This window comes from Bombina bombina, chromosome 3 (genome assembly GCF_027579735.1).
Source record: "Bombina bombina isolate aBomBom1 chromosome 3, aBomBom1.pri, whole genome shotgun sequence".
Lineage (NCBI taxonomy): Eukaryota > Metazoa > Chordata > Amphibia > Anura > Bombinatoridae > Bombina > Bombina bombina.
This window is the reverse complement of record NC_069501.1, coordinates 1,242,673,442-1,242,700,016: the sequence shown is the minus strand read 5'-3', so window position 1 is coordinate 1,242,700,016 and position 26,575 is coordinate 1,242,673,442. Positions and strand designations below refer to the sequence as shown.

General features: G+C 38.9%; 1 protein-coding gene across 1 annotated transcript in view; it reads left to right on the top strand.

Moving 5' to 3' along the window:
• The window catches only part of LOC128652687 (vomeronasal type-2 receptor 26-like), a 115,265-nt gene that overhangs the window by 44,672 nt on the left and 44,018 nt on the right, over positions 1-26,575 (top strand). Inside the window, exon 3 of the mRNA XM_053705618.1 lies at positions 6,531-6,654. Within this exon, the coding sequence (XP_053561593.1) occupies positions 6,531-6,654 (124 nt within the window). The remainder of the gene's footprint in view (positions 1-6,530; positions 6,655-26,575) is intronic.

Below are 26,575 nucleotides of genomic sequence, written 5' to 3'. Positions count from 1 at the left end.
CGAGAAGGATAGGATCATTTAATAACTGAAAAACATGCCTGAGTAAGACGCAAAAGCGCGCCACTCTGTAATGAAAGGCACAACACTCAGGGACAGTTACACCCGCAGGTAACTGTACAGGCCCTCCCCAAGGTGGTAGACCCGGAAAAATAGGGCACCAGCACGATAGCACATAAATGTCTGGACTCTGCAGACGAATAATCGCTAAGAATATGTGGAAGCAAAAATGTGCTGCAACCTCCGGGGGGAACAAGCCGCCCAGTGTGGAGGAATAATCATAATATGGGTTACCCGCATGTGTAGAAGAATGTAGTGGTAGGGAACTCGCCTCTTGGAAGACAGGACCCCAAGAGGCGGATGACTCAGCTGACCCTTGATTCCCCGAGCCTGAGGAACCAGGTGCTCTAATACGGCACACCGAATATGACATATGTCAACGAGGCCAATCCGGATTCTTCCCCGGATGAAGAACGTGAAATTAGAACAGTCTCAGTATCAGAATCCTCCATAACTGAGTCTGAAATTTGAACAGTCTCAGCATCAGTATCCTCCATAACTGGATAGAGAATATGGCAATATGGACTATTTTAAGACAAAACAAAATGGCCCCTGACACCCCCAATGGCTGGGGCACTCACCACCTCATATGAACCAGACCCCTGCGAACTAGAATGTATCCGTCGCCACACGGTCAGGAATGCAGAAATGGAGGGCGGAACGTAATCACGCCTGATCAGAAGGTAAACTGTACACCTAGTTCAGTTTTCCGTAATGTTTGAGACATTATCGACAGCTTCTAACAGTGTTTAACCTTTTACGCATTCAATGGAAACCAGGTGTAGTTGTGTGCTTTCTTAGGCTTCTATTATTTTCTATGGGACGGGTGATTTCTTTTGATGGAAACTGTTAAAAAGCGTAATGGGTTCTGACAGTGGGCTAGATTATGAGTGGAGCGCCATTTATCATTCCTGCTCGTGCATTTACTGTGCTCGACTTCAGATTTTTGCCCACTTCGGGTACTGCCCATATTACAAGTTGAAAGCAAAGATTTTACTAACACACGTAACAGAGCGCTACTCATAATCTGGTCCAGTATTTTTTGTTTTGTTTTGCAACCTCATGAAAACCCAATTGCAGCTTAATGGACCTAGTCATTTATAAAAGTCATGTGAGTGGCTGTACTTTTGGATTTTTATCTATACTGACAATGAAACATTCGGGCAATGGGATATAGAATACAATATATATATATATATATATATATATATATATATATATATATATATATATATATATATATATATATATATATATATAAAGTAGTAGTTGTGGGACAACCACTCTCACCGCCTCAATAAATGGCCAGGGTGTCAGGAACAGTGGTTATCAATAATACAGAATAGATCCGCACTCACTGGACTTTGAAAAACAAAACGTGGTTTATTGTAGTGACGTTTCGGGGATCAAACCGCCCCCTTCATCAGACCAAAATGTCACTACAATAAACCACGTTTTGTTTTTCAAAGTCCAGTGAGTGCGGATCTATTCTGTATTATTGATAACCACTGTTCCTGACACCCTGGCCATTTATTGAGGTGGTGAGAGTGGTTGTCCCAGTGAGTGCAGATCTATTCTGTATTATATATATATATATATATGTATATATATATATATATATATATATATATATATATTAATATATATATATATATATATATATATATTAATATATATATTATATATATATATATATATATATATATATATATATACATACAAGATAGTTCAAGTATGAGGGCACTCACAGGTCTTCATTTATAACAATTTATTCATAAACCAATATTTTCCATCAGATCAAAGTCGATGTTTCAGCGTATAGTTTAAGCCTTTTTCAAGACAATCTATAATACAGACATTATATCAGACATTATATCACAATGGTGTATAAACATCTATATACAAAATTCATGTACAAGTATCAATTCCTATGTGCAATCACATAACACCTTGTAAAAACTCCTCACTCAAGTGAAAACCAATTACTCCCCCCCCCCCCATGGTTAATACATAGAGGAGTATCAAATACTCATTAAAAACTATTTGTGACATAAGTATTTTAAACTTCAATCGTTCTCAATTTCGATATGACCAATACTGGGATCGCATTATTAAGCAGGTAAAATTTCTAAATATAGTGGCACACGTTCACAGTTCATGCTAGAAAGCAATTATTCACTTACAGGTAGATTACGAGATGTGCGTTCACCTTTCAATGCTGAAAAATGGCAATTTCAGCGTTAAAACAGTAACGCAGCCATTACAAGTTTTGTCGGTATAGCTGTACAGAAAGCCTTTTAACCTGTAACCCAGCGTCAGTCCCGCACTCATAAAAATGACTTTTTTCATGGGACTTTCATAGCGCAGCCATTAGAAGTTTTTAAAAAGCTTGCGTTACACCCTATAACGACAAGATCCGTAACTCCATCAGAGAGCAGTAGTTTTGAGTTTTATGCAACAAAACTGTTACATAAAACTCATAACTAAACTGTTACACTGTTTTTAACTCCTGCTATGTCCCTTTAAAACCCTCTGTCTTTGCTGGATTTATTACACTGTTTTTAACTCCTGCTATGTCCCTTTAAAACCCTCTGTCTTTGCTGTATTTATTACACTGTTTTTAACTCCTGGTATGTCCCTTTAAAACCCTCTGTCTTTGCTGGATTTTTTACACTGTTTTTAACTCTTGTGAACCAACTGTCTACTCCTATAATCTGCCCTTTCTTGTCCCAAGCATGTGCTTCTCTTTATTATCAAACTTTGCTTAATGAGTTAATTAATCCCCACCCAATTTCCTTTCTTGAATCTATCCCTCTGATCTTGTAGCAATTCTTAGTCTTCTCACCTGGGTGTAACTTATCTCCCTGTCTCCAATCAATTAAACTCAGCTGTGTGCTGTAGCCTTATAAATGTGAGACCAGTTAGGGGAGAGTGTTTGCAGAGTATTCCATCTCTCTAAACTCCTATCTGTCTAAGTGACCATCTTTTAGTGGCAGCGCTGAGAACTAGATAAGAATTGAACAAGATTTAAAGAAGATTTGAGGCAAGCTAAATATTTCCATTCAAAAACAATCTTTTGCACTTAACATTCTGCTATGTTTTCACTACTGCTTTTCCTTTTAACAGTCTCATGTCTATTCCACAAGCAGACTCAAATGCTCATACCCTACCCTTCTCCACACGCAGTTTATATCGGTCCCTCTCTCTTTTCTTCTCCATACCTTAGCTCTCATGAACTACTTTCTATTTTAAAATCTATATCAACAAACTGCACCACCTCACAGAAATGTCCCCACTGCTAGAAATCTCATTCTCACCTACTCTTACTTTCCATCCTGCTGCTATTAGCATCAGGCGACATCTCTCCATATCCTGGGCCCACCCTCATTCCCACCATTACCCAATCACGCACTCCTTATAGAAACTTTAATAAAAGCAACACACATAACCTCATTTCCATCCAATGCATCCCACACGCACACACTCCTTTCACCTGCGCACTATGGAACTCTCGCTCTGTCTGCAACAAACTTACAGCCATTCATGACCTGTTTATATAAAATGCTTTCACCCTTTTAGCAATTACAGAAACCTGGCTATCTCCTTCTGACACTGTTTCCATTGCTGCTCTCACACATGGTGGTCTTCACTTTAGCCATACACCTAGGCCAGGTGAGAAACTTGGCGGTGGTGTTGGCATCCTGCTCTCCCCCTCCTGCACTTATCAATACCTACCTCCAATCCCATCTCTCTCCTTCTCCTCCTTTGAAGTCCACTGCATTCGCCTGTTCTCCCCCCTCTCCCTCAAAGTGGCAGTCATCTATCGCCCTCCTGGACCAACCTCCCAATTATTTGACAACCTCGCCTCCTGACTTCCTCACTTTCTCTCTTCAAATATACCAACCCTAATTCTTGGGGACTTCAACATTCCCATTGACAACCCATCCTCCTTCGGTCTCTCACAATCCACCCTTTTCCTGGCTCACCGTGATGGACACTCCATCGACCTGGTATTTTCCTACCTCTGCTCTATATCTGACACCACCTGTCGCCCTTTTCCCATTACTGACCATCACCTGGTCACCTATAATATTAATGCAACAGCTAAACCCACTTCTCCATCCCGCCCCCGTACCTGTTGAAATATACATGGTGTGGATCTGCTCCAATTTTCAAAAATCATTGAAAGTCTCCTCCCTCACACTTCCACTATAACCTGCCCTGATCTTGCTACATCCCACTATAACAAAACTCTCTCCTCTGCATTAGACACACTTGCCCCTCCCCATCAGTTATAGCCCCGGCATGCTCAGCAAACACGCTATTTGCAAAAATGCTCCCGTACTGCTGAGCATGTCTGGAGGAAAACTCACTCTGAACCTGATTTCATACACTATAAGTTTATTCTTCGTTCATACACTTCTGCCCAAGCAAATTTACTTCTCTTCTCTCATATCTACTCTTTCCTCAAACCCTAAACTCCAGCTTTAACTCTCTCCTCTACCCACCTGCTCCACCACCCCCATCTGTCTTTAGTGCTCAAGACCTGGCAGACTACTTTTTAAACAAAACACGTACTATCCAAAGCAACATCCCAACACCAACCTGCAATATTCCAAATACAGGCCCAATTACTCTCTCTGCCACCCTCTGTATCTTCCATCCAGTCACTGAGAATGAAGTTTCTCCCTTAATATCTTCCTCACACCTCACTACCTGCCCACTAGACCTTATCCCTTCCCATCTAATACCCTCCCTATCTTCCACCCTCACTCCTGCTCTTACCCACATCTTCAACCTATCTCTCTCTACCGGCTCATTCCCATCTTCTTTCAAACACGCAAAAGTCACTCCCATACTCAAAAAACCCTCCCTTGACCCTAATTCTCCTGAAAGCTACAGACCCATATCACTGCTTCCACTAACATCAAAACTCCTTGAAAAAAATAGTTTACAATAGCCTAACCCACTTCCTGTCCGCCAACTTCTTGCTTGACCCACTGCAATCCGGATTCCACCCAAAACATTCAACTGAGACTACCCTTACCAAGGTTTTAAACGATCTTCTCTCTGCTAAAAATATTGGCCACTACTCTATACTCATCTTACTTGACCTCTCAGCTGCCTTCGACACAGTTGACCGTCCCCTCCTCCTACAGACCCTTAGCTCTTTTGGTCTCTGTGACACTGCTCTTTCCTGGATTCACTCCTATCTTTCTCACAGGTCTTTTTCTGTATCATTTGCCGGTGACTCCTCCTCTCCTATGCCTCTGTCTATTGGAGTACCTCAAGGATCTTTACTGGGTCCTCTACTCTTCTCCATCTATACTTCTTTGCTGGGTAAACTTATCAACAGTTATGGCTTCAAATATCACCTCTATGCTGATGACACTCAGATCTACCTCTCCACCCCTGCTCTCTCTCCCTCTGTCCTTTCTCATGTCAGCGACTGCTTATCTGGTATTTCTTCCTGGATAGCCTCTCACCACGTAAAGATTAACATGTCCAAGAGTGAGCTCCTTCTTATCCCCCCTCAAGCTCTATACCGACTTCTGACTTCTCTATCCCTGTTGACGGCATCACTATTTCTCTATCGCCCCAAGTCTGCTGCCTCGGAGTCATACTTGACTCAAATCTATCCTTCGTCCCCCATATTCAATCGCTTTCTACATCCTGCCGCAACCATCTACGCAATATTTCCAAAATTCACCCTTTTCTGAGCGCTGACACCACAAAGCAAATAATCCACTCCCTTGTTATCTCCCGACTTGACAATTAATTATATGTAACCACTAATTTATTTATCAATTTATTTATTATTTCAATATTTATTTATTCTTTAAATAGGTTTAAGCATCGTTTGCGCTTTAACTCCAAAACCACTCTTTCTTTTTTCCACACAACACCCGATATATTTAGGGGGAATATCATAGGAGTTTAAGCTTACCTTACCTTGCAGCGCAAAAAGATTTTATACTTTTGTTTACATCTATGGGAATTGACACAAACAATGGGGAGGCACATGAAAGAGTGTGCACAGCCCTTCTTGCATGAAATGCCTGCATGTGCCCTTTAAATTTGTTGTGTGCCAGACAAGAAAAACTTACATAGCAATCACAGTAGCAATAGGTGAAGAGGCATCAGCAGGTTAACTCACAGTGCAGGACTGCAGCACAAACACATATTAGACGCAAACTAAAAGGTAATTTTTATTAAAAAAAAAAAATTCTTTACCTTTTGTTTTAGTTCAGTAAGTTTATATTTCTTAAAAACCCGTTTCACTTCAAAACATAAAATGGAATGTAGCTATTAGCTTCAGTAATCAAATACTACAACTACAGCTAGTTGTAATACAGTGTGGCACTATTAAGTGTGTTGTTATTATAGGATATAATGTAATGAGACATCCTTTACAAAACCTATCATTTGAATTATTGAGCAGAATAGTTAACAAAAGTCTCTTGCAATTCAAGGTTCCTGTCTCAGTCTGCAGTGAGAGTTGCCTGCCTGGATACATGAAGGTTCAAAAAGAAGGCAAGGCCAAGTGCTGTTACAGTTGTATCCCATGTCCAGATGGAGAGATTACTAACATTAGTGGTGAGTAATGCTTGGTACCTTGTGTAAGCTCAGAAGAACACTGTATATACATGGCCTCTTAACTCACAGATTTCATCAAATTTAACACTTTAGGAGATTGTGACACTATTAACTGCAATTAAAACTGCTGTCTGAATAAAAAACATCATTTATGCCACCACCGAAATAAATCTATTAACCCCTAATCTGTCGCTCCCAATATTGCCTCCACTATAATAAAGTTATTAACCTCTAAACCTCTGGCCTCCCACATCACTACCATTATATAAACCTATTAACCCCTAAACCGACAGCCCCCCACATCACAACAATCTACACTAAACCTAAACCTAACCGTAACCCTAATCCTAACCCTAACACCCCCTAAGTTTAACATAATTAAAATAGAGCTAAATTAAAGTTACAATTATTAACTAAATAATTCCTATTTAAAACTAAATAAATACCTGTGAAATAAAACCTAAGCTAGCTACAATATAACTAATAGTTATATTGTAGCTAGCTTAGGTTTTCACAAGTAAGTTTGTATTTATTTTAACTAGGTAGACTGGTTAGTAAATAGTTATTAACTATTTACTAACTACCTAGTTAAAATAAATACAAACTTACCTGTGAAATAAAACCTAAGCTGCCTTACACTAAAACCAAACATTAAAAAAATTAAAAAACACTAAAATTACAAAAAATAAAAAACAAAATTTTTCCAAAACAATAAAAATTATTCCTATTCTAATACACTTTAAACAAAAAAAACCAAAATAAAAAACCCTATTCTATAATAAACTACCAAGGGCCCTTAAAAGGGCCTTTTGTGGGGCATTGACCTAAAGAAATCAGCTCTTTTTCTCCAAAAGAAAAACAAACACCCCCTAACAGTATACAAAAAAAACCCAAATCCACAAAATAAAAATAAAGTTAAACCTAATCTACCCATTTCCCTGAAAAGGGCATTTGTATGGGCATTGCCCTGAAAAGGACATTTAGCTCTTTTAAGAAAAACCCAACCCTAAACTAAAAAAACCTAACACTATCCCCTCTTTAGGTACTCACAGTTGCTGAAGCTTGAAGGATCTTCATCCCGGCGGCACCATCTTCACCCAGGCGGCTCCATCTTCATTCCAGCGGCATCTTCTATCTTCATCCCGGCGGCGTCTTCTATCTTCATCCCGGAGGCGTCTTCTATGTTCATCTAGGCGGCTCAATCTTCATCCCGGCGGCATCTTCTATCTTCATCCCTGCGGTGTCTTCTATCTTCATCCCGGAGGCGTCTTCTATCTTCATCCTGGCAGCGCGGAGCGGGTCCATCCTGAAGACATCTGGCGCGAGCATCTTCTTTATACGGTCACCGCCGTTAACTGAATCTTTAATGCAAGGGAGTCTTTTCAAAATGCCTTCTCTTGTATTCCTATTGGCTGATTTGATTTTGGAAATTCAAATCAGCCAATAGGATGAGAGCTACTGAAATCCTATTGACTGTTCAAATCAGCCAATAGGATGAGAGCTACTGAAATTATATTGGCTAATTTGAACAGCCAATAGAATTTCAGAAGCTCTTATCCTATTGGCTGTTTTGAACAATAGGATTTGGGGCTTTTTTTTTTTTTTTTTTTTTTTCCTTTATTTTTATTGAGGCATGACAATGTGAGAATACAGTCTTATACAATAATGTCAAAAAAAAAAAAGAAATACAGACAGGAAAAAAAATACAAGCAGGTTGACATGCATTAGTATATCATCAAGCAAGATCAAGCAAAGATATGCCAAAACATTGCAAACTTTTTGTCTGGATTAACAGAAAAAGAAAAAAACAAAATAAATGAAGCCTCTTATTTTCTATTATTTGTCAATATTCTTATACATCCTATATCTTCAGGCTAAATGGTAAATAATATCTGCCTAATGCGACCTATTTGACCTGGGAGTGGGGAAGGGGGGTGCGGGGAGAAAGGAGGAAGAGAAAAAAAGAAAAAAAAAAAAAAAAAGGGGGGGGGGGAAATTATTTTTTCCTCTCCTTTTCCCCTCCGTGAATAATTTGAGGAAATAAGGAAAAAAATTTAGTAGGAGGGAGAGTTTTGAAGGAAATGTTCAGGGTCTAACTATTACCAGAGACCTAATAGGACTATCTCTGAATGTCTAAAGGGATATATTAGTTGATTTATTTCTTCTGGAGTAAATATCTTAATGAAAACCGACCATTTTTGGAAAAATGAAACCACCTCCCTTTCAGAAGTTAGAGATACATCTATTTGTTCAATAATACATTGCTTTTTCATATAATTTTTAATTTCCTGGATGCTAGGTATTGAGGAGTCTCTCCACTTTCCAAAGATTAAATTTCTTGTTGCCAGAATTGCCCCATTCCTAATTTTTATTTGGTCTAAGTTTGTTGTAGGTTCTATAAGAAATACCACCATTGCCACTGAGAGAGAGAGAGTTGAGAGCTTTAGCACATTAGTTAGCCAAAATTCTACTTTTTTCCATAGTTGTCTAATTCTCGGGCAAGACCATATCATATGGACTATGTCAGCAGCCGGAAGAGAGCATTTGGGACATATGTTAAATTCATAATTGTGCCACTTAAACCCTTTGAGTGGAGTGTAGTATGTTCTATAAAGTAACTTGATGTGTGATTCCCTCCAATTTGCGGATAGTGTAGTCTGGGCTACAGTGGCTATAGATTTTCCCACCTGTTCTGCCTCGATATCTAAATCTGGTATTAGTGAGTTCCATTTTAGTGTTATCTGCTGGAGATTAGATTCTCCATCTTGGCTTATCAACAGATCATACCAACATGATATAGAGGATAAGTCATTTTTAGCCAGGATGGGCCAATTATCTAACTTCCCCCATGACCAAGACCATCCATACTTCTCCACAAGTGAAAAAAGGTAATGTCTAGCTTGAAGGTAAGCAAAAAAATCTTTATTGCTTATGTCAAATTCCTGTTTCAACTTTTCAAAAGTTTTAATCGATGGAGTACTTTGTTCAATAAGTTGAGTCAGGAAAAGGAGACCCTTTCTTTGCCACATTTGAAATACTAATGTTTGAGTACCTTCCTGGAATTCTGGATTACCACATAATCCTTGGAATTTTGGAATAGTTAGATCAATATTTAATTTGCGCCCTAATTTTTTCCAAGCTTGTATAACCATATATATTGATTGAAGACCTCTCACTTTTTTCGGAATTAATTGAATTGGGCAGTGAATTAAAGCAGAAGGATTATAAGGGAATATAATACTTTTCTCCAGACTATTATTAGTAAAATAGTCCTTATTTAAGATCCAATCTATTGCGATGCGCGAAAGAAAAACCAAGCTATATTTACTTAGGTCTGGGAGAGCCATTCCTCCATACCTCTTAGGTAGATAGAGTTTATTTAGAGAAATTCGAGGTCTTTTACATTTCCAAATGAAATATCGCAATGCCCTATTTAAACTTTTCCAATCTTTGACTTTTAAAATCACCGGGATATTTTGAAGAGGGTAAAGAATTTTAGGAAGGAGGACCATCTTGAACAAAGCAATACGTCCTGATAGAGATATCGGTAGATTTTGCCAGTTTGCCATATATTCTTTAATTCTAGCCAGGATGGGAGAAATATTAAGAGTATACCACTCTTGTGGATTGATTGAGATATGGATCCCTAAGTAATTAAAATGAGTCAAGACTTCCTTGAAAGGTATCGTGCTAATTGAAGCCTCATTTTTCCTGACCCATAATAACTCTGATTTAGAGATATTAAGCTTATAACCTGTAAAGGATCCAAATGAGTTAGTAATCGAGATTAACCTTGGAATGTTAATCGCTGTATTAGACATATAGATTAATACGTCATCGGCGTATAGAGCAATTTTTGGTTCTACTGAACCAATTCTTATCCCTTGTATCATCTGTCTGATTTTGAGGGCCAGTGGTTCAATCGCTAGATCAAATAAAAGAGGTGACAGCGGGCACCCCTGCCTTGTACCCCTCTGAAGGTTAATTAAGTTAGACTCAAGTTTATTGATAGTTAATCTAGTTGTAGACTTAGTACAGAGATTATTAATAAAAAGAAGGAAATTATCCTTAAAACCAAAACGTAATAAGGTATTATTAATGTGCTGATGGAAGACAGAATCAAACGCTTTTTCTGCGTCTAAAGCGATAATTGCTATATCAGATTGGTCTTGGGGCAGATCTTCAGAACAATTATGAAAATAGTCAAGGACTAGGAATAATTCCCTAACTTTAGCAGCTAGATTGCGCCTGGACAGAAAACCCGCCTGATCTTTATGAATGAGATCTCCCATTACTTTTTGGAGTCTTTTAGCTAAGATGGATGACAATAGCTTGTAGTCCGTATTAAGTAAAGCGATAGGTCTATACGACTCTTTTTTCAAGGGGTCTTTCCCTGGTTTCAAGATTAGTGTTGTAATAGATGCTGTGAAAGATAAAGGGATAGGTTTAGTATTTATAAAGAAATAATTGAATACTTTTCTTAGGTGGGGGGTTATAATTGGAGCAAGGAGTTTGTAAAACTCATTAGGGAGAAAGTCTGGGCCAGGTGCTTTATCCAGGCGGGCTTCTTGAATTGCCGAGATGATTTCCTGCTCAGAAATAGGGGCATTGATTCCACTTACTGCTTCCTCGTTTAAAACCGGGTGATCAAGTCCTTCCCAAAAAAGTTCTGAGGCTTCTTCATCTGATTCCCTAAACGAATAAAGATCTCTATAATAAGTGAAAAAGGCATCAATAATCTTTCTTGAATTTTGAAGTAAATTTCCTTGTTCTAAAATCGAATCAATAGTAGAATTTCCTTGTATGTTCTTAACTAAATTTGCTAATACTTTTCCTGCCTTATTTCCATGCTTGTAGAATTTGGCTCTAGTTTTATAATCCTCTTGAATTGCAACATGCATTAGGAAATTGTCTCTCTCTCTCTTAGCAAGGGCGTACCTCTTCCAATTTACTGATGTTGGTTGAGATAAATATTTGCTATAGCTATTAGTGAGTGCCCTCAGTACTTCGTTCTCTCGCAGAGTCGCCTTGCGCTTATAATCGGCCATGTATGCAATAATTTCCCCTCTCATTACCGCCTTACCAGCTTCCCATAGTATATTTGGATCCTTGACAGTGTCAGCATTTATAGTAAAAAATTCAGACATTCTAGTTGTCAACCATACCCTAAATTTTGCGTTTTTCATTAAAAACTTAGGGAAGAAAAAACGATGTGTAGCTGATTTTTTTTCGTTTAATGGTATTTTTAGTGTTATTGGAGCATGGTCTGAAATAGTGACTTGTGATATTTTCGATATAGTGCCAATTCTCAGCACATTCTCAGTGACTAGGAATAGGTCAATTCTAGAGAAAGATCTTACACTTTTGGCTTTACATGTAAACTCCCTTCGATCCGGGTTTTGAGTTCTCCAGATGTCTTTAAGAGCTAGATTTTTAAATAAAGTTTTAAACATTTTGCCTTCAAGCTTATCTCTTTTAGCCAAACCGTTATTGAGTTTTTGCCTGAGCCTGTCTATCTGTGCTCTTGGGGTCATGTTGAAGTCCCCTGCTAGAATTATATAACCTTCTCCTATTTGCAAAATTTTAGTTTGTAGGAATTCCCAGAAACTTCTATCAAAATTATTAGGAGCATATAGGTTGCATAATGTAAAAATATAATTAACCATTCTTAGTTTTAAGATCAAAATTCTACCCTCTGGGTCTATATATTCTGACAGAATTTCATATGGGTTTTTTTTTCCTAGGAGAATGGCTACGCCTCTCTTTCTGCCTATGCTTGGTGAGAAGAACACTTCATTTACCCAGGAGAATTTCAACTTTAGGGTTTCTTCCGCGTTTAAATGTGTCTCCTGGATAAATGCGATGTCAGAGTTAAGTTTCTTAAGTTGAGAGATTATCATCTTCCGTTTCATTGGAGTTGAAACCCCTCCAACATTCCAGGACGATAAAGTCAAGTTTTTTATTTTAGACATTCTTTACATTTTTCCTTTCTTAATTTCTTCGCCTTCCCCTCCTTTGGGATGATAATATCCTCTGAGAATTAAAGGGAGAGAAGAAAAAAAAAAAAAAAAAAAAAAAAAAAGGGGGGGGGGAGGGGGGGGAGGGGAAAGGGAGAAAGGGCCTCCCCGCACCCCCAACACCACTGCCGTCGCTTTTCAATGTTGGGGCCTGAAGGATAATAAAAAAAAATTAAAAAAAAACAGAAAGCCATCAAATACCAGAAACTCTTATGTAATGATGACATCGGCAGGAGATACAATCTTAATCTCATATCTAATTTAACATCATGGTGCGTATTACTTAACACATTTTTCTGCATAAAATTTTTCTGCCTCTGCGGCAGCTTCAAAAAAGTGCACCTGACCCTGGAATTCTACTTTCAGCCTAGCTGGGTAGATGACCGTAGCAGAGAGACCCTCCTTGATCATTCTACCACAAATTGGGGAGAGCTCCCTTCTTCTCAGGGAGGTTTCGTAGGCAAAATCCTGGAATACTAAGATTTTGTTCCCATCTAGTAAGATAGGAGCATTTTTACGAGAAAATTGTATGACCTTGACCTTATCCTGAAAGTTCAGGTATTTCACAATTATAGGTCTAGGTCTTAATCTATCACTCGCTGACAGGGGAGGTCTCCCCAATCTGTGGGCTCTTTCTACCGTTAAGGGCAATATTTCTTGAGGGATCTTTAGAAGTTGAGGTAGAGTTTCGGCTGCAAACTTCACTAGGTCTGTACTCTGGAAAGATTCTGCCACTCCGATTATTCTGATATTGTTTCTTCTAGACCTATTTTCTAAGTCCTCGATCTTATTCTGTAACTCTTTCAGGGCTAAGGAGTGTGCCTGTATTTTAGTAACTTGTGCATCTGAATGATCTTCAAGATCAGACACCCTTTGCTCTACTTCTTGAATCCTTGTTGAAAATTGCTTAACCTCCATAGAGAGTGCATGCAGGTCTTGCTTTATTTCAATTCTGAGGGAATCAAATTTGGGGTTTAGGGCTTCTAAAATGTCTTTAACAATTATTTGGGAGCTAATAGCCTCTTTTGATTTTACAGAAAGTTCAGGTTCTGGATGTAATTCAACTGTAGTTTCAGTTGTGTTTTTATTTCTCTTGTCTCTGGGTCTGGAAGCCATGGTTGTTGAAAAATTTTTAAGGTGTGCCGGTGAGTTTAAAAATTTATCCATATGTGAGTGAGCAATTTAAGAAAGAAAATTTCTGTGTTTCAATCGACAAGGAGAGATCCCCCCCTCGTGCGTGCTTTATTAAGTGCTTATTAGGGTGATAGTGAGAGGAGAGAGAGAAAGAAAGAAGAAAAAAAAAAAAAAAAAAAAAAAAACCCACCCCCCAAGGGGAAAGGGGTGAGGGTGGATATTTGTGGAAAGGTAGGTGAAAAGTGCGGGTGAGGGGGAAGGACCCCCTAAGTGAGAAGGGAGGTAGGTGAAAAAGGAGGGGGGGAAAGACCCCCTAAGTGAGAAGGTGTCTAATCAAGAATAGTGTTAAGACCAGGGTTCACAATCCCAGAGGACAGAGGATTGTCTCTTTACAAAATTAAAACTTAGCGTGGTAGGCTCGGTTTAGCAATATAGGGTCTGACCTGTTTTTTTCTTTCCAATCTTTGCGATTAGAGAATTCTCAGAATAGTGTGTTGCATACAAATTCAATCAAGTATACTAAACATTTCTAATCTGAGTTTAAATCGTAGGAACTATATGTGAGCTCTCTTTCACTTAGTACCAGATATGGTTACTTAGGGGAGACCTCAATAACAGTCATATACAGGGTAATGTTAGTTCATAGTTTTACATTCAACACTCTGCAGAAAAGTTCAAGTTTACATAACAGCAATAACCCTCTCCTTTTTTTTTTTTCTCTTCTTTTTCCCTTCCCTCTCCTCTCCTTCCCTTTTCTTTATCCTTTAATTAAATTCTATGTTTATGGGTATTTCTAATTGTATAAAACCCAGTAGGTGATAAGACCAGCACCTCTTAGGGATAGGGAATCCGAGTGTTTTAAAGTTGGTATATAATGAGCACCTCAAAAGGGTACCTTTGTATCTCACCTATGAGTATTATTAGCTTATTTTGACTTTTAGTATTTTAGTTACTTTACCAGTTTGGATTAAATACTAATATCCCCACAGCGAAAAATCAACCAGTAATAATTCTTTAGTTATATTGGAGAGCAATCAACAAGCTTTATCATAAGGGGGTTAATAACTGCTGGTATTAATTGTATATTGCCCCTCTAGTAATAAATTAACTATATCAACAGAGATGCGTAATAAAACAAGCAGATTTTAAACAAGCATTGTTGGTATAGAGCAGTCCTCAGCATAACACTTATAGTGAAGTTAGGAGAAAGTTAATCAGTCTTGGTGTCAAATATAGTGCTTTGTCACAAGCAGTTGATGGAGCGAAAGTCAGCAATAGGCACAGCCGATTCTTTTTACTTAAGGTGAATTTGAGCTGTGGACTTATAGATCACTTAGCTTGTAGTGACTGGGGTGTCCAAATGTTAGCTGCAGCTTGGGGTGGTGCTAAAACAGCGTTTTGTACCCCCTTATGCTGAGAGTTATTTCCTTGCAAGGAATAAGTCACATCTGGTTTGTGGGCATGGTTAAGCAGGCAACTTATAGTTAAGCAGAGTTATTATGAAGCAGTCTTTAGTTTGCTTATTTGTAGCCAGGTTAGAGGAAAGTTAGCCAGCATTAATGTCGAGATAGAGTTTTGTCTAAGAGAGTTCATGCAACAAGAGACACAGAGAGTACTTTTTAGAATGGATCTATGTTTTATACTTGCGGTTATCCTTATCTTGTGGTAGTTGGAGTGCCCGGTTACTCACTGCTGCTTGAGACAGTACTGGAACGGCGTCTTATGCCCCCACTCTCTGGGAGTTGTTTTCTTGCAGAGAGAGAGTCGCGCCTGGTGTGGCTGCAAGGTAAAGTGGTTGGGATAATGTCAGCGTGTTCCGATAGCTGACACAACTTTAGGCAGACAACCCTCTTCTGAGTCGCAGATCCTACTCCGGTTCAACCAGCCACTTTCTCTCCGCTAGGCTCAGTCGCGCATTGCTTGGTCCCCGCCTCTTCCGTGTATGCGCTCACAATCCTGCGACAGGTATCCGCGCCACAGAGGGCTCAGCTGGGGACCGGGAATCTCAGCTCGCAGTACGTCAGGGAAGCGGGTGAGTCAGTCCAGCCAAAGTAAGAAGGAGGTAAGGTTTTCGTGAAGCCTAGCTGGGCTTAAGTCGTTATCCTTTACCCCCACCTAGAACCCAGATGGGGGGGGGGGGGGAGACATTAATATTCTGCCAATAGAATTTGTGGTATTTCCAGGCTATCTACCCCCCTCTCGCAGCATCGGTGGGAGGGGGGGACTGCCTTTTCAAAGTCTTGTCCTGTGTGAGACCTTTCCACAGGTGTTCTTCGTGGGGTGTAACACACCGTGTGGTATCTTGTAGCGCAAGGTTGAAACAGCGCTGTGCGAGTTCCTCCCAAAGGTATCCAGGCTGGGTGCAACGTTTCCCCTCGACTGCTGGGGCACCTGGCGCGTAGTCTACCGCCAAGGACTAATTGCATGGAGGAGATGAACAGGACTTGTGCAGCACAGCCTCATGCACAAGCTCCTCCTCCGGAAACCGCCAGAAAGTATCCTCCTAGGGCATCGGGGCTTTTTTATTTTTATAGGGCTATTAGATTAGGTGTAATTCTTTTTTATTTTTCATAATTTAGTGTTTGTTATTTTCTGTAATTTAGTATTTTTTATTTTTTGTAATTAGATAGTTTGTAATTTTTATAGTAGTGTTAGGATTTTTTTAATGTGGATTTTAGTTTACTTTAATTGGTAGTTAGTTTAATTTTAGTTTAATAGTAATATTGTTTAACTGATAGTTTAAACTTAGTTTTTTTTATTTGACAGGTACGATTTAATTTAAGATAGGGAAATTGTAATTTTAATCTAAAGTTAGGGGGGGCATTATGTTTAGGGGTTACTAGTTTAAATTATTTTTTTGCGATGTTGGGGCTTTTGGTTTAGGGGTTAACAGTTTAATTTAGTATATTTCGTTGTGGGGGCTTGCGGTTTTGGGGTTAAAAGGTTTATTATAGTGGCGGCGGTGTAGGTGTTAATAACTAGTATAGTGGGGGCGATGTGGGCGGACGGCAGATTAGGGGTTAATAATATTTAATTAGTGTTTGCGATGCGGGAGGGTGGCGGTTTAGGGTTTAATAACTTTATTATAGTAGTGACGATGTTGGGGGAGGCGGAATAGGGGTTAATAAATTTTATTAGTGGCTGCGATGTCGGGAGTGGCAGATTAGGGGTTAATAAGTTTAATATAATGTTTGCGATGCGGGGGGCCTCGGTTAAGAGGTTAATATGTAGTTTATGGGTGTTTAGTGTACTTTGTAACACTTTAGTTATGAGTTTTATGTAATAGTTTTGTTGCGTAAAACTCATAACTACTGCTTTCAGATGGCGGTACGGATCTTGTCGGTATAGGGTGCAACGCAAGCTTTTTAGCCTCAATGCAAAACTCGTAATGGCTGCGCTATGGAAGTCCCATGAAATTTTTTTAATTTTTACGAGTGCCAGACTGACGTTGCGTTACAGGCTAAAAGGCTTGCAATACAGCTATACCTGTAGTTGTTGGAACAGCTGCTGGATAAAACTGTGCTTGTGTGACCGTGGAAACCGCCTGTTCCACAAACAATATCATATATGAGAATGTCCACAGCCCTAGTGATATAAAAGATATCTTTATTGACAAAAAACAGTAACGTTTCATGACTAGTGTCACTTAATCATGCTTTACATATCATACACTGAGTAGCCTCTTATAAACTGTTTAGTTTGGCGCCATTCATTTCTGACGTCAGACTAATGTCATAAGTTGATTATTACATCTTTTAAACACACTTTTCTTCTTAAATATACTTGCTTAATACATTGTTGCATATTCATTTTTATTATACAAAATGTAATAACCAAACTATACATATACACATTTAGTTAATTTGAAACCTGCATTACTACCTTAAATCAGGGCCTATTCTTAAGGAAATTCCTTTATACTATTTACATATATGACAGTCTTTTTACCAGAATACTGACCACTCAAAGTTTCTATTCATACCATTTGGGGCCAATGACCCCAATTTGTTTATCCAGTACATTTCTTTTTGTTTAAGTAATTTCTCACGATTACCTCCCTTTCTTTGTGGGCCTACATGGTCTATTATTTGCCACCTAAGTTGGCTAACACTATGGCCCTTTTAAAAAAATTATGGGATACCGGGGCTTCCTTGTCCCCACATCTAATATTGGAGCGGTGCTGACTCATTCTATCCTTTACCTTTCTTACCGTCTCTCCAATATAGATGAGGGAACATGGACACTTAATTATGTAAACAGCATAGGTTGTATCACATGTGAAAAAATTCCTAATGGTTAATTTTTTTCCACTTTAATCTTATTATCGAATTACAGCTCATACATCCCAAACAAGGGTAACACCCTAAGTTTTTTTTTTTTACTCAAATAGCTTTGTTGTTTTTGTCTATCTGGACCTATATCAGACCTTACAAAATAGTCCCTCAAGTTCTTAACCCTTTTATATGCTATAATGGGTTTTTTCCTCTACTTGACTATTACACCTCTGAAGTATAGGCCAATATTTATTTATTTGATTACGAGTTTTGTTGGTAATGGTGTGCGGTGTTAATGAGCAGTTTATGCTCACCTACAGACAACGCTGGTATTACGGGTTTTTACAAACCCGGCGTTAGCCGCAGAAAAAGGAGCTGAGAGCAAAATTTTGCTTCAAATTTCACCTCAATACCAGCGCTGCTTACGTTAGTGGTGAGCTGGTAAAACGTGCTCGTGCACGATTTTCCCATAGGAATCAATGGGGGAGAGCTGGCTGAAAAAGCAGCGTAAAGCTCCTAACGCAGCCCCATTGATTCCTATGGGGAAATACATTTTATGTCTACACCTAACACCCTAATATGAACCCCGAGTCTAAACACCCCTAATCTTACACTTATTAACCCCTGATCTGCTGCCCCCAACATCGCCGATACCTACATTATATTTATTAACCCCTAATCTGCCGCCTCAATGTCGCCGCCACCTACGTACACTTATTAACCCCTAATCTGCCGCCCCCAACGTCGCCGCCACTATATTAAAGTTCTTAACCCCTAAACCTAATTCTAACCCTAACCCCTCTAAATAAATATAATTTAAATAAATCTAAATAAAATAACTACAATTAACTAAATTATTCCTATTTAAAATTAAATACTTACCTATAAAATAAACCCTAAGATAGCTACAATATAACTAATAGTTACATTGTAGCTAGCTTAGGATTTATTTTTATTTTACAGGCAACTTTGTATTTATTTTAACTAGGTAGAATAGTTATTAAATAGTTATTAACTATTTAATAGCTACCTAGTTAAAATAAAGACAAATTTACATGTAAAATAAAACCTAACCTAAGTTACAATTACACCTAACACTACACTATAATTAAATTAATTCCCTAAATTAACTACTATTAAATACAATTAAATACAATTATCTACGGAAAAAAAAAACACTGAATTACAGAAAATAATAAAATAATTCCAAGTTTTTTTTAAACTAATCTAATCCCCTTGATAAAATAAAAAAGCCCCCAAAATAATAAAAAGCCCTACCCTATACTAAATTACAAATAGCCCTTAAAAGGGCCTTTTGCGGGGCATTGCCCCAAAGTAATCAGCTCTTTTACCTGTAAAAAAAAAGTACAATACCCACTCCCAACATTAAAACCCACCACCCACACACCCAACCCTACTCTAAAACCCACCCAATCCCCCCTTAATAAGACCTGACAATAACCCCTTGAAGGTCACCCTATCTTGAGAAGTCTTCACTCAACCAGGCCGAAGTCCTCAACGAAGCCGGGCGAAGTGGTCCTCCAGACGGTCAGAAGTCTTCACCCAAGCCGGGAAGAAGAGGTCCTCTAGACGGGCAGAAGTCTTCATCCAGACGCATCTTCTATCTTCATCCATCCGGCGCGGAGCGGGTCCATCTTCAAGACATCCGACGCGGAGCATCCTCTTCTTTCGACATCTTCTTACTAAATGATGGTTCCTTTAGGTGACGTCATCCAAGATGGCGTTGCTTCAATTCCGATTAGCTGATAGAATTCTATCAGCCAATCGGAATTAAGGTAGGAAAAATCCTATTGGCTGATGCAATCAGCCAATAGGATTGAAGTTCAATCCTATTGGCTGATTAAATCTGCCAATAGGATTGAGCTGGCATTCTATTGGCTGTTCCAATCAGCCAATATAATGAGAGCTCAATCCTATTGCCTGATTGCATCAGCCAATAGTATTTTTTCTACCTTAATTCCGATTGGCTGATAGAATTTTATCAGCCAATGGGAATTGAAGGGACGCCATCTTGGATGACGTCACTTAAAGGAACCGTCATTTAGTAAGAAGACGCCGAAAGAAGAGGATATTCCGCGTCGGATGTCTTGAAGATGGACCCGCACCGCGCCGGATGGATGAAGATAGAAGATGCTGTCTGGATGAAGACTTCTGCCCGTCTAGAGGACCTCTTCTTCCCGGCTTGGATGAAGACTTCTGCCCGTCTGGAGGACCACTTCGCCCGGCTTCGTTGAGGACTTCGGCCCGGTTGGGTGAAGACTTCTCAAGGTAGGGTGATCTTCAAGGGGTTAGTGTTAGGTTTTATTAAGGGGGGATTGGGTGGGTTTTAGAGTAGGGTTGGGTGTGTGGGTGGTGGGTTTTAATGTTGGGGGGGTATTGTACTTTTTTTTACAGGTAAAAGAGCTGATTACTTTGGGGCAATGCCCCGCAAAAAGCCCTTTTAAGAGCTATTTGTAATTTAGTATAGAGTCGGGTTTTTTATTATTTTGGGGGGCTTTTTTTTTTTATTAGTGGGATTAGATTAGGTGAAATTAGTTTAAAAAACTTGTAATTATTTTATTATTTTCTGTAATTTAGTGGGGGGGGGGGGTTTCCTACTTAAGATAATTGTATTTAATTGTATTTAATTGTAGTTAATTTAGGGAATTAATTTAATTATAGTGTAGTGTTAGGTGTAAGTGTAACTTAGGTTAGGTTTTATTTTACAGGTAAATTTGTCTTTATTTTAACTAAGTAGCTATTAAATAGTTAATAACTATTTAATAATTATTCTACCTAGTTAAAATAAATACAAACTTGTCTGTAAAATAAAAATAAACCATAAGCTAGCTACAATGTAACTATTAGTTATATTGTAGCTAGCTTAGGGTTTATTTTATAGGTAAGTATTAAGTTTTAAATAGGAATAATTTAGTTAATTGAAGTTATTTTATTTAGATTTATTTAAATTATATTTAAGTTAGGGGGGTGTTAAGGTTAAACTTAGATTTAGGGGTTAATAACTTTAATATAGTGGGGGCGGCAGATTAGGGGTTAATAAATGTAGGTAGGTGTCGGTGATGTTAGGGACGGCAGATTAGGGGTTAATAAAATTTAACTAGTGTTTGCGCTGGTATTACGGGTTTTTACAAACCCGGCGTTAGCCGCAGAAAAGTGAGCATAGAGCAAAATTTTGCTCCACATTTCACCTCAATACCAGCGCTGCTTACGTTAGTGGTGAACTGGTAAAACGTGCTCGTGCACGATTTCCCCATAGGAATCAATGGGGGAGAGCCGACTGGAAAAAAACCTAACACCTGCAAAAAAGCAGCGTAAAGCTCCTAACGCAGCCCCATTGATTCCTATGGGGAAATACATTTTATGTCTACACCTAACACCCTAACATGAACCCCGAGTCTAAACACCCCTAATCTTACACTTATTAACCCTGATCTGTCGTCCCCGACATCGCCTCCACCTACATTATATTATTAACCCCTAATTTGCCGCTCCGGACACCGCCTCCACCTACATTATACTTATGAACCCCTAATCTGCTGCCCCCAACATCGCCGACACCTACATTATATTTATTAACCCCTAATCTGCCGCCCCAATGTCGCCGCCACCTACCTACACTTATTAACCCCTAATCTGCCGCCCCCAACGTCGCCGCCACTATATTAAAGTTCTTAACCCCTAAACCTAATTCTAACCCTAACCCCCCTAAACAAATATAATTTAAATAAATCTAAATAAAATAACTACAATTAACTAAATTATTCCTATTTAAAACTAAATAATTACCTATAAAATAAACCCTAAGGCCTAGATTTGGAGTTTGGCGGTAGCCGTGAAAACCAGCGTTAGAGGCTCCTAACGCTGGTTTTAGGCTTCCGCCGGTATTTGGAGTCAGTCAAAAAAGGGTCTAACGCTCACTTTTCAGCCGCGACTTTTCCATACCGCAGATCCCCTTACGTCAATTGCATATCCTACCTTTTCAATGGGATCTTTCTAACTCCGGTATTTAGAGTCGTGGCTGAAGTGAGCGTTAGAATTCTAACGACAAAACTCCAGCCGCAGAAAAAAGTCAGTAGTTAAGAGCTTTCTGGGCTAACGCCAGTTTATAAAGCTCGTAACTACTGTGCTCTAAAGTACACTAACACCCATAAACTACCTATGTACCCCTAAACCGAGGCCCCCCACATCGCCGACACTCAATTACATTTTTTTAACCCCTAATCTGCCGACCGCCACCTATGTTATACTTATGTACCCCTAATCTGCTGCCAATAAAACCGCCGACCCCTATATTATATTTATTAACCCCTAACCTGCCCCCCACAACGTCGCCACCAGCTACCTACAATAATTAACCCCTAATCTGCCGACCGCCACCTACGTTATACTTATTTGCAACTAATCTGCTGCCCCTAACACCGCCGACCCCTATATTATATTTATTAACCCCTAATCTGCCCCCTACAACGTCGCCTCCACCTGCCTACACTTATTAACCCCTAATCTGCTGAACGGAACGCACTGCTATTATAATAAAGTTATTAACCCCTAATCCGCCTCACTAACCCTATAATAATTAGTATTAACCCCTAATCTGCCCTCCCTAACATCGCCGACACCTAACTTCAAACTCTAACCCCTAATCTGCCGACTGGAGCTCACTGCTATTCTAATAAATTTATTAACCCCTAAAGCTAAGTCTAACCCTAACACTAACACCCCCTAAATTAAATATAATTTAAATCTAACGAAATTAATGAACTCTTATTAAATAAATTAATCCTATTTAAAGCTAAATACTTACCTGTAAAATAAATCCTAATATAGCTACAATATAAATTATAATTATATTATAGCTATTTTAGGATTTATATTTATTTTACAGGTAACTGTATTTATTTTAACCAGGTACAATAGCTAAAATAGTTAAAATAATTACAAAATTACCTGTAAAATAAGTCCTAACCTAAGTTACAATTAAACCTAACACTACACTATCAATAAATTAATTAAATACAATGCCTACAATTACCTACAATTAAACCTAACACTACACTATCAATACAATTAAATACAATATCTACAAATAAATACAATGAAATAAACTAACTAAAGTACAAAAAATAAAAAAGAACTAAGTTACAAAAAATAAAAAAATATTTACAAACATCAGAAAAATATTACAACAATTTTAAACTAATTACACCTACTCTAAGCCCCCTAATAAAATAACAAAGACCCCCAAAATAAAAAAATGCCCTACCCTATTCTAAATTACTAAAGTTCAAAGCTCACTGAATTACAGAAAATAATAAAATAATTCCAAGTTTTTTTTAAACTAATCTAATCCCCTTGATAAAATAAAAAAGCCCCCCAAAATAATAAAAAGCCCTACCCTATACTAAATTACAAATAGCCCTTAAAAGGGCCTTTTGCGGGGCATTGCCCCAAAGTAATCAGCTCTTTTACCTGTAAAAAAAAAGTACAATACCCACTCCCAACATTAAAACCCACCACCCACACACCCAACCCTACTCTAAAACCCACCCAATCCCCCCTTAATAAGACCTGACAATAACCCCTTGAATGTCACCCTATCTTGAGAAGTCTTCACTCAACCAGGCCGAAGTCCTCAACGAAGCCGGGCGAAGTGGTCCTCCAGACGGTCAGAAGTCTTCACCCAAGCCGGGAAGAAGAGGTCCTCTAGACGGGCAGAAGTCTTCATCCAGAAGCATCTTCTATCTTCATCCATCCGGCGCGGAGCGGGTCCATCTTCAAGACATCCGACGCGGAGCATCCTCTTCTTTCGACATCTTCTTACTAAATGATGGTTCCTTTAGGTGACGTCATCCAAGATGGTGTTGCTTCAATTCCGATTAGCTGATAGAATTCTATCAGCCAATCGGAATTAAGGTAGGAAAAATCCTATTGGCTGATGCAATCAGCCAATAGGATTGAAGTTCAATCCTATTGGCTGATTAAATCTGCCAATAGGATTGAGCTGGCATTCTATTGGCTGTTCCAATCAGCCAATAGAATGAGAGCTCAATCCTATTGCCTGATTGCCTCAGCCAATAGTATTTTTTCTACCTTAATTCCGATTGGCTGATAGAATTTTATCAGCCAATGGGAATTGAAGGGACGCCATCTTGGATGACGTCACTTAAAGGAACCGTCATTTAGTAAGAAGACGCCGAAAGAAGAGGATGTTCCGCGTCGGATGTCTTGAAGATGGACCCGCACCGCGCCGGATGGATGAAGATAGAAGATGCTGTCTGGATGAAGACTTCTGCCCGTCTAGAGGACCTCTTCTTCCCGGCTTGGATGAAGACTTCTGCCCGTCTGGAGGACCACTTCGCCCGGCTTCGTTGAGGACTTCGGCCCGGTTGGGTGAAGACTTCTCAAGGTAGGGTGATCTTCAAGGGGTTAGTGTTAGGTTTTATTAAGGGGGGATTGGGTGGGTTTTAGAGTAGGGTTGGGTGTGTGGGTGGTGGGTTTTAATGTTGGGGGGGTATTGTACTTTTTTTTACAGGTAAAAGAGCTGATTACTTTGGGGCAATGCCCCGCAAAAAGCCCTTTTAAGAGCTATTTGTAATTTAGTATAGAGTCGGGTTTTTTATTATTTTGGGGGGCTTTTTTATTTTATTAGTGGGATTAGATTAGGTGAAATTAGTTTAAAAAACTTGTAATTATTTTATTATTTTCTGTAATTTAGTGGGGGGGGGGTTTCGTACTTTAGATAATTGTATTTAATTGTATTTAATTGTAGTTAATTTAGGGAATTAATTTAATTATAGTGTAGTGTTAGGTGTAAGTGTAACTTAGGTTAGGTTTTATTTTACAGGTAAATTTGTCTTTATTTTAACTAAGTAGCTATTAAATAGTTAATAACTATTTAATAATTATTCTACCTAGTTAAAATAAATACAAACTTGTCTGTAAAATAAAAATAAACCATAAGCTAGCTACAATGTAACTATTAGTTATATTGTAGCTAGCTTAGGGTTTATTTTATAGGTAAGTATTAAGTTTTAAATAGAAATAATTTAGTTAATTGAAGTTATTTTATTTAGATTTATTTAAATTATATTTAAGTTAGGGGGGTGTTAAGGTTAAACTTAGATTTAGGGGTTAATAACTTTAATATAGTGGGGGCGGCAGATTAGGGGTTAATAAATGTAGGTAGGTGTCGGTGATGTTAGGGACGGCAGATTAGGGGTTAATAAAATTTAACTAGTGTTTGCGCTGGTATTACGGGTTTTTACAAACCTGGCGTTAGCCGCAGAAAAGTGAGCATAGAGCAAAATTTTGCTCCACATTTCACCTCAATACCAGCGCTGCTTACGTTAGTGGTGAACTGGTAAAACGTGCTCGTGCACGATTTCCCCATAGGAATCAATGGGGGAGAGCCGGCTGGAAAAAAACCTAACACCTGCAAAAAAGCAGCGTAAAGCTCCTAACGCAGCCCCATTGATTCCTATGGGGAAATACATTTTATGTCTACACCTAACACCCTAACATGAACCCCGAGTCTAAACACCCCTAATCTTACACTTATTAACCCTGATCTGTCGTCCCCGACATCGCCTCCACCTACATTATATTATTAACCCCTAATTTGCCGCTCCGGACACCGCCTCCACCTACATTATACTTATGAACCCCTAATCTGCTGCCCCCAACATCGCCGACACCTACATTATATTTATTAACCCCTAATCTGCCGCCCCAATGTCGCCGCCACCTACCTACACTTATTAACCCCTAATCTGCCGCCCCCAACGTCGCCGCCACTATATTAAAGTTCTTAACCCCTAAACCTAATTCTAACCCTAACCCCCCTAAACAAATATAATTTAAATAAATCTAAATAAAATAACTACAATTAACTAAATTATTCCTATTTAAAACTAAATAATTACCTATAAAATAAACCCTAAGGCCTAGATTTGGAGTTTGGTGGTAGCCGTGAAAACCAGCGTTAGAGGCTCCTAACGCTGGTTTTAGGCTACCGCCGGTATTTGGAGTCAGTCAAAAAAGGGTCTAACGCTCACTTTTCAGCCGCGACTTTTCCATACCGCAGATCCCCTTACGTCAATTGCATATCCTATCTTTTCAATGGGATCTTTCTAACTCCGGTATTTAGAGTCGTGGCTGAAGTGAGCGTTAGAATTCTAACGACAAAACTCCAGCCGCAGAAAAAAGTCAGTAGTTAAGAGCTTTCTGGGCTAACGCCAGTTTATAAAGCTTGTAACTACTGTGCTCTAAAGTACACTAACACCCATAAACTACCTATGTACCCCTAAACCGAGGCCCCCCACATCGCCGACACTCAATTACATTTTTTTAACCCCTAATCTGCCGACCGCCACCTATGTTATACTTATGTACCCCTAATCTGCTGCCAATAAAACCGCCGACCCCTATATTATATTTATTAACCCCTAACCTGCCCCCCACAACGTCGCCACCAGC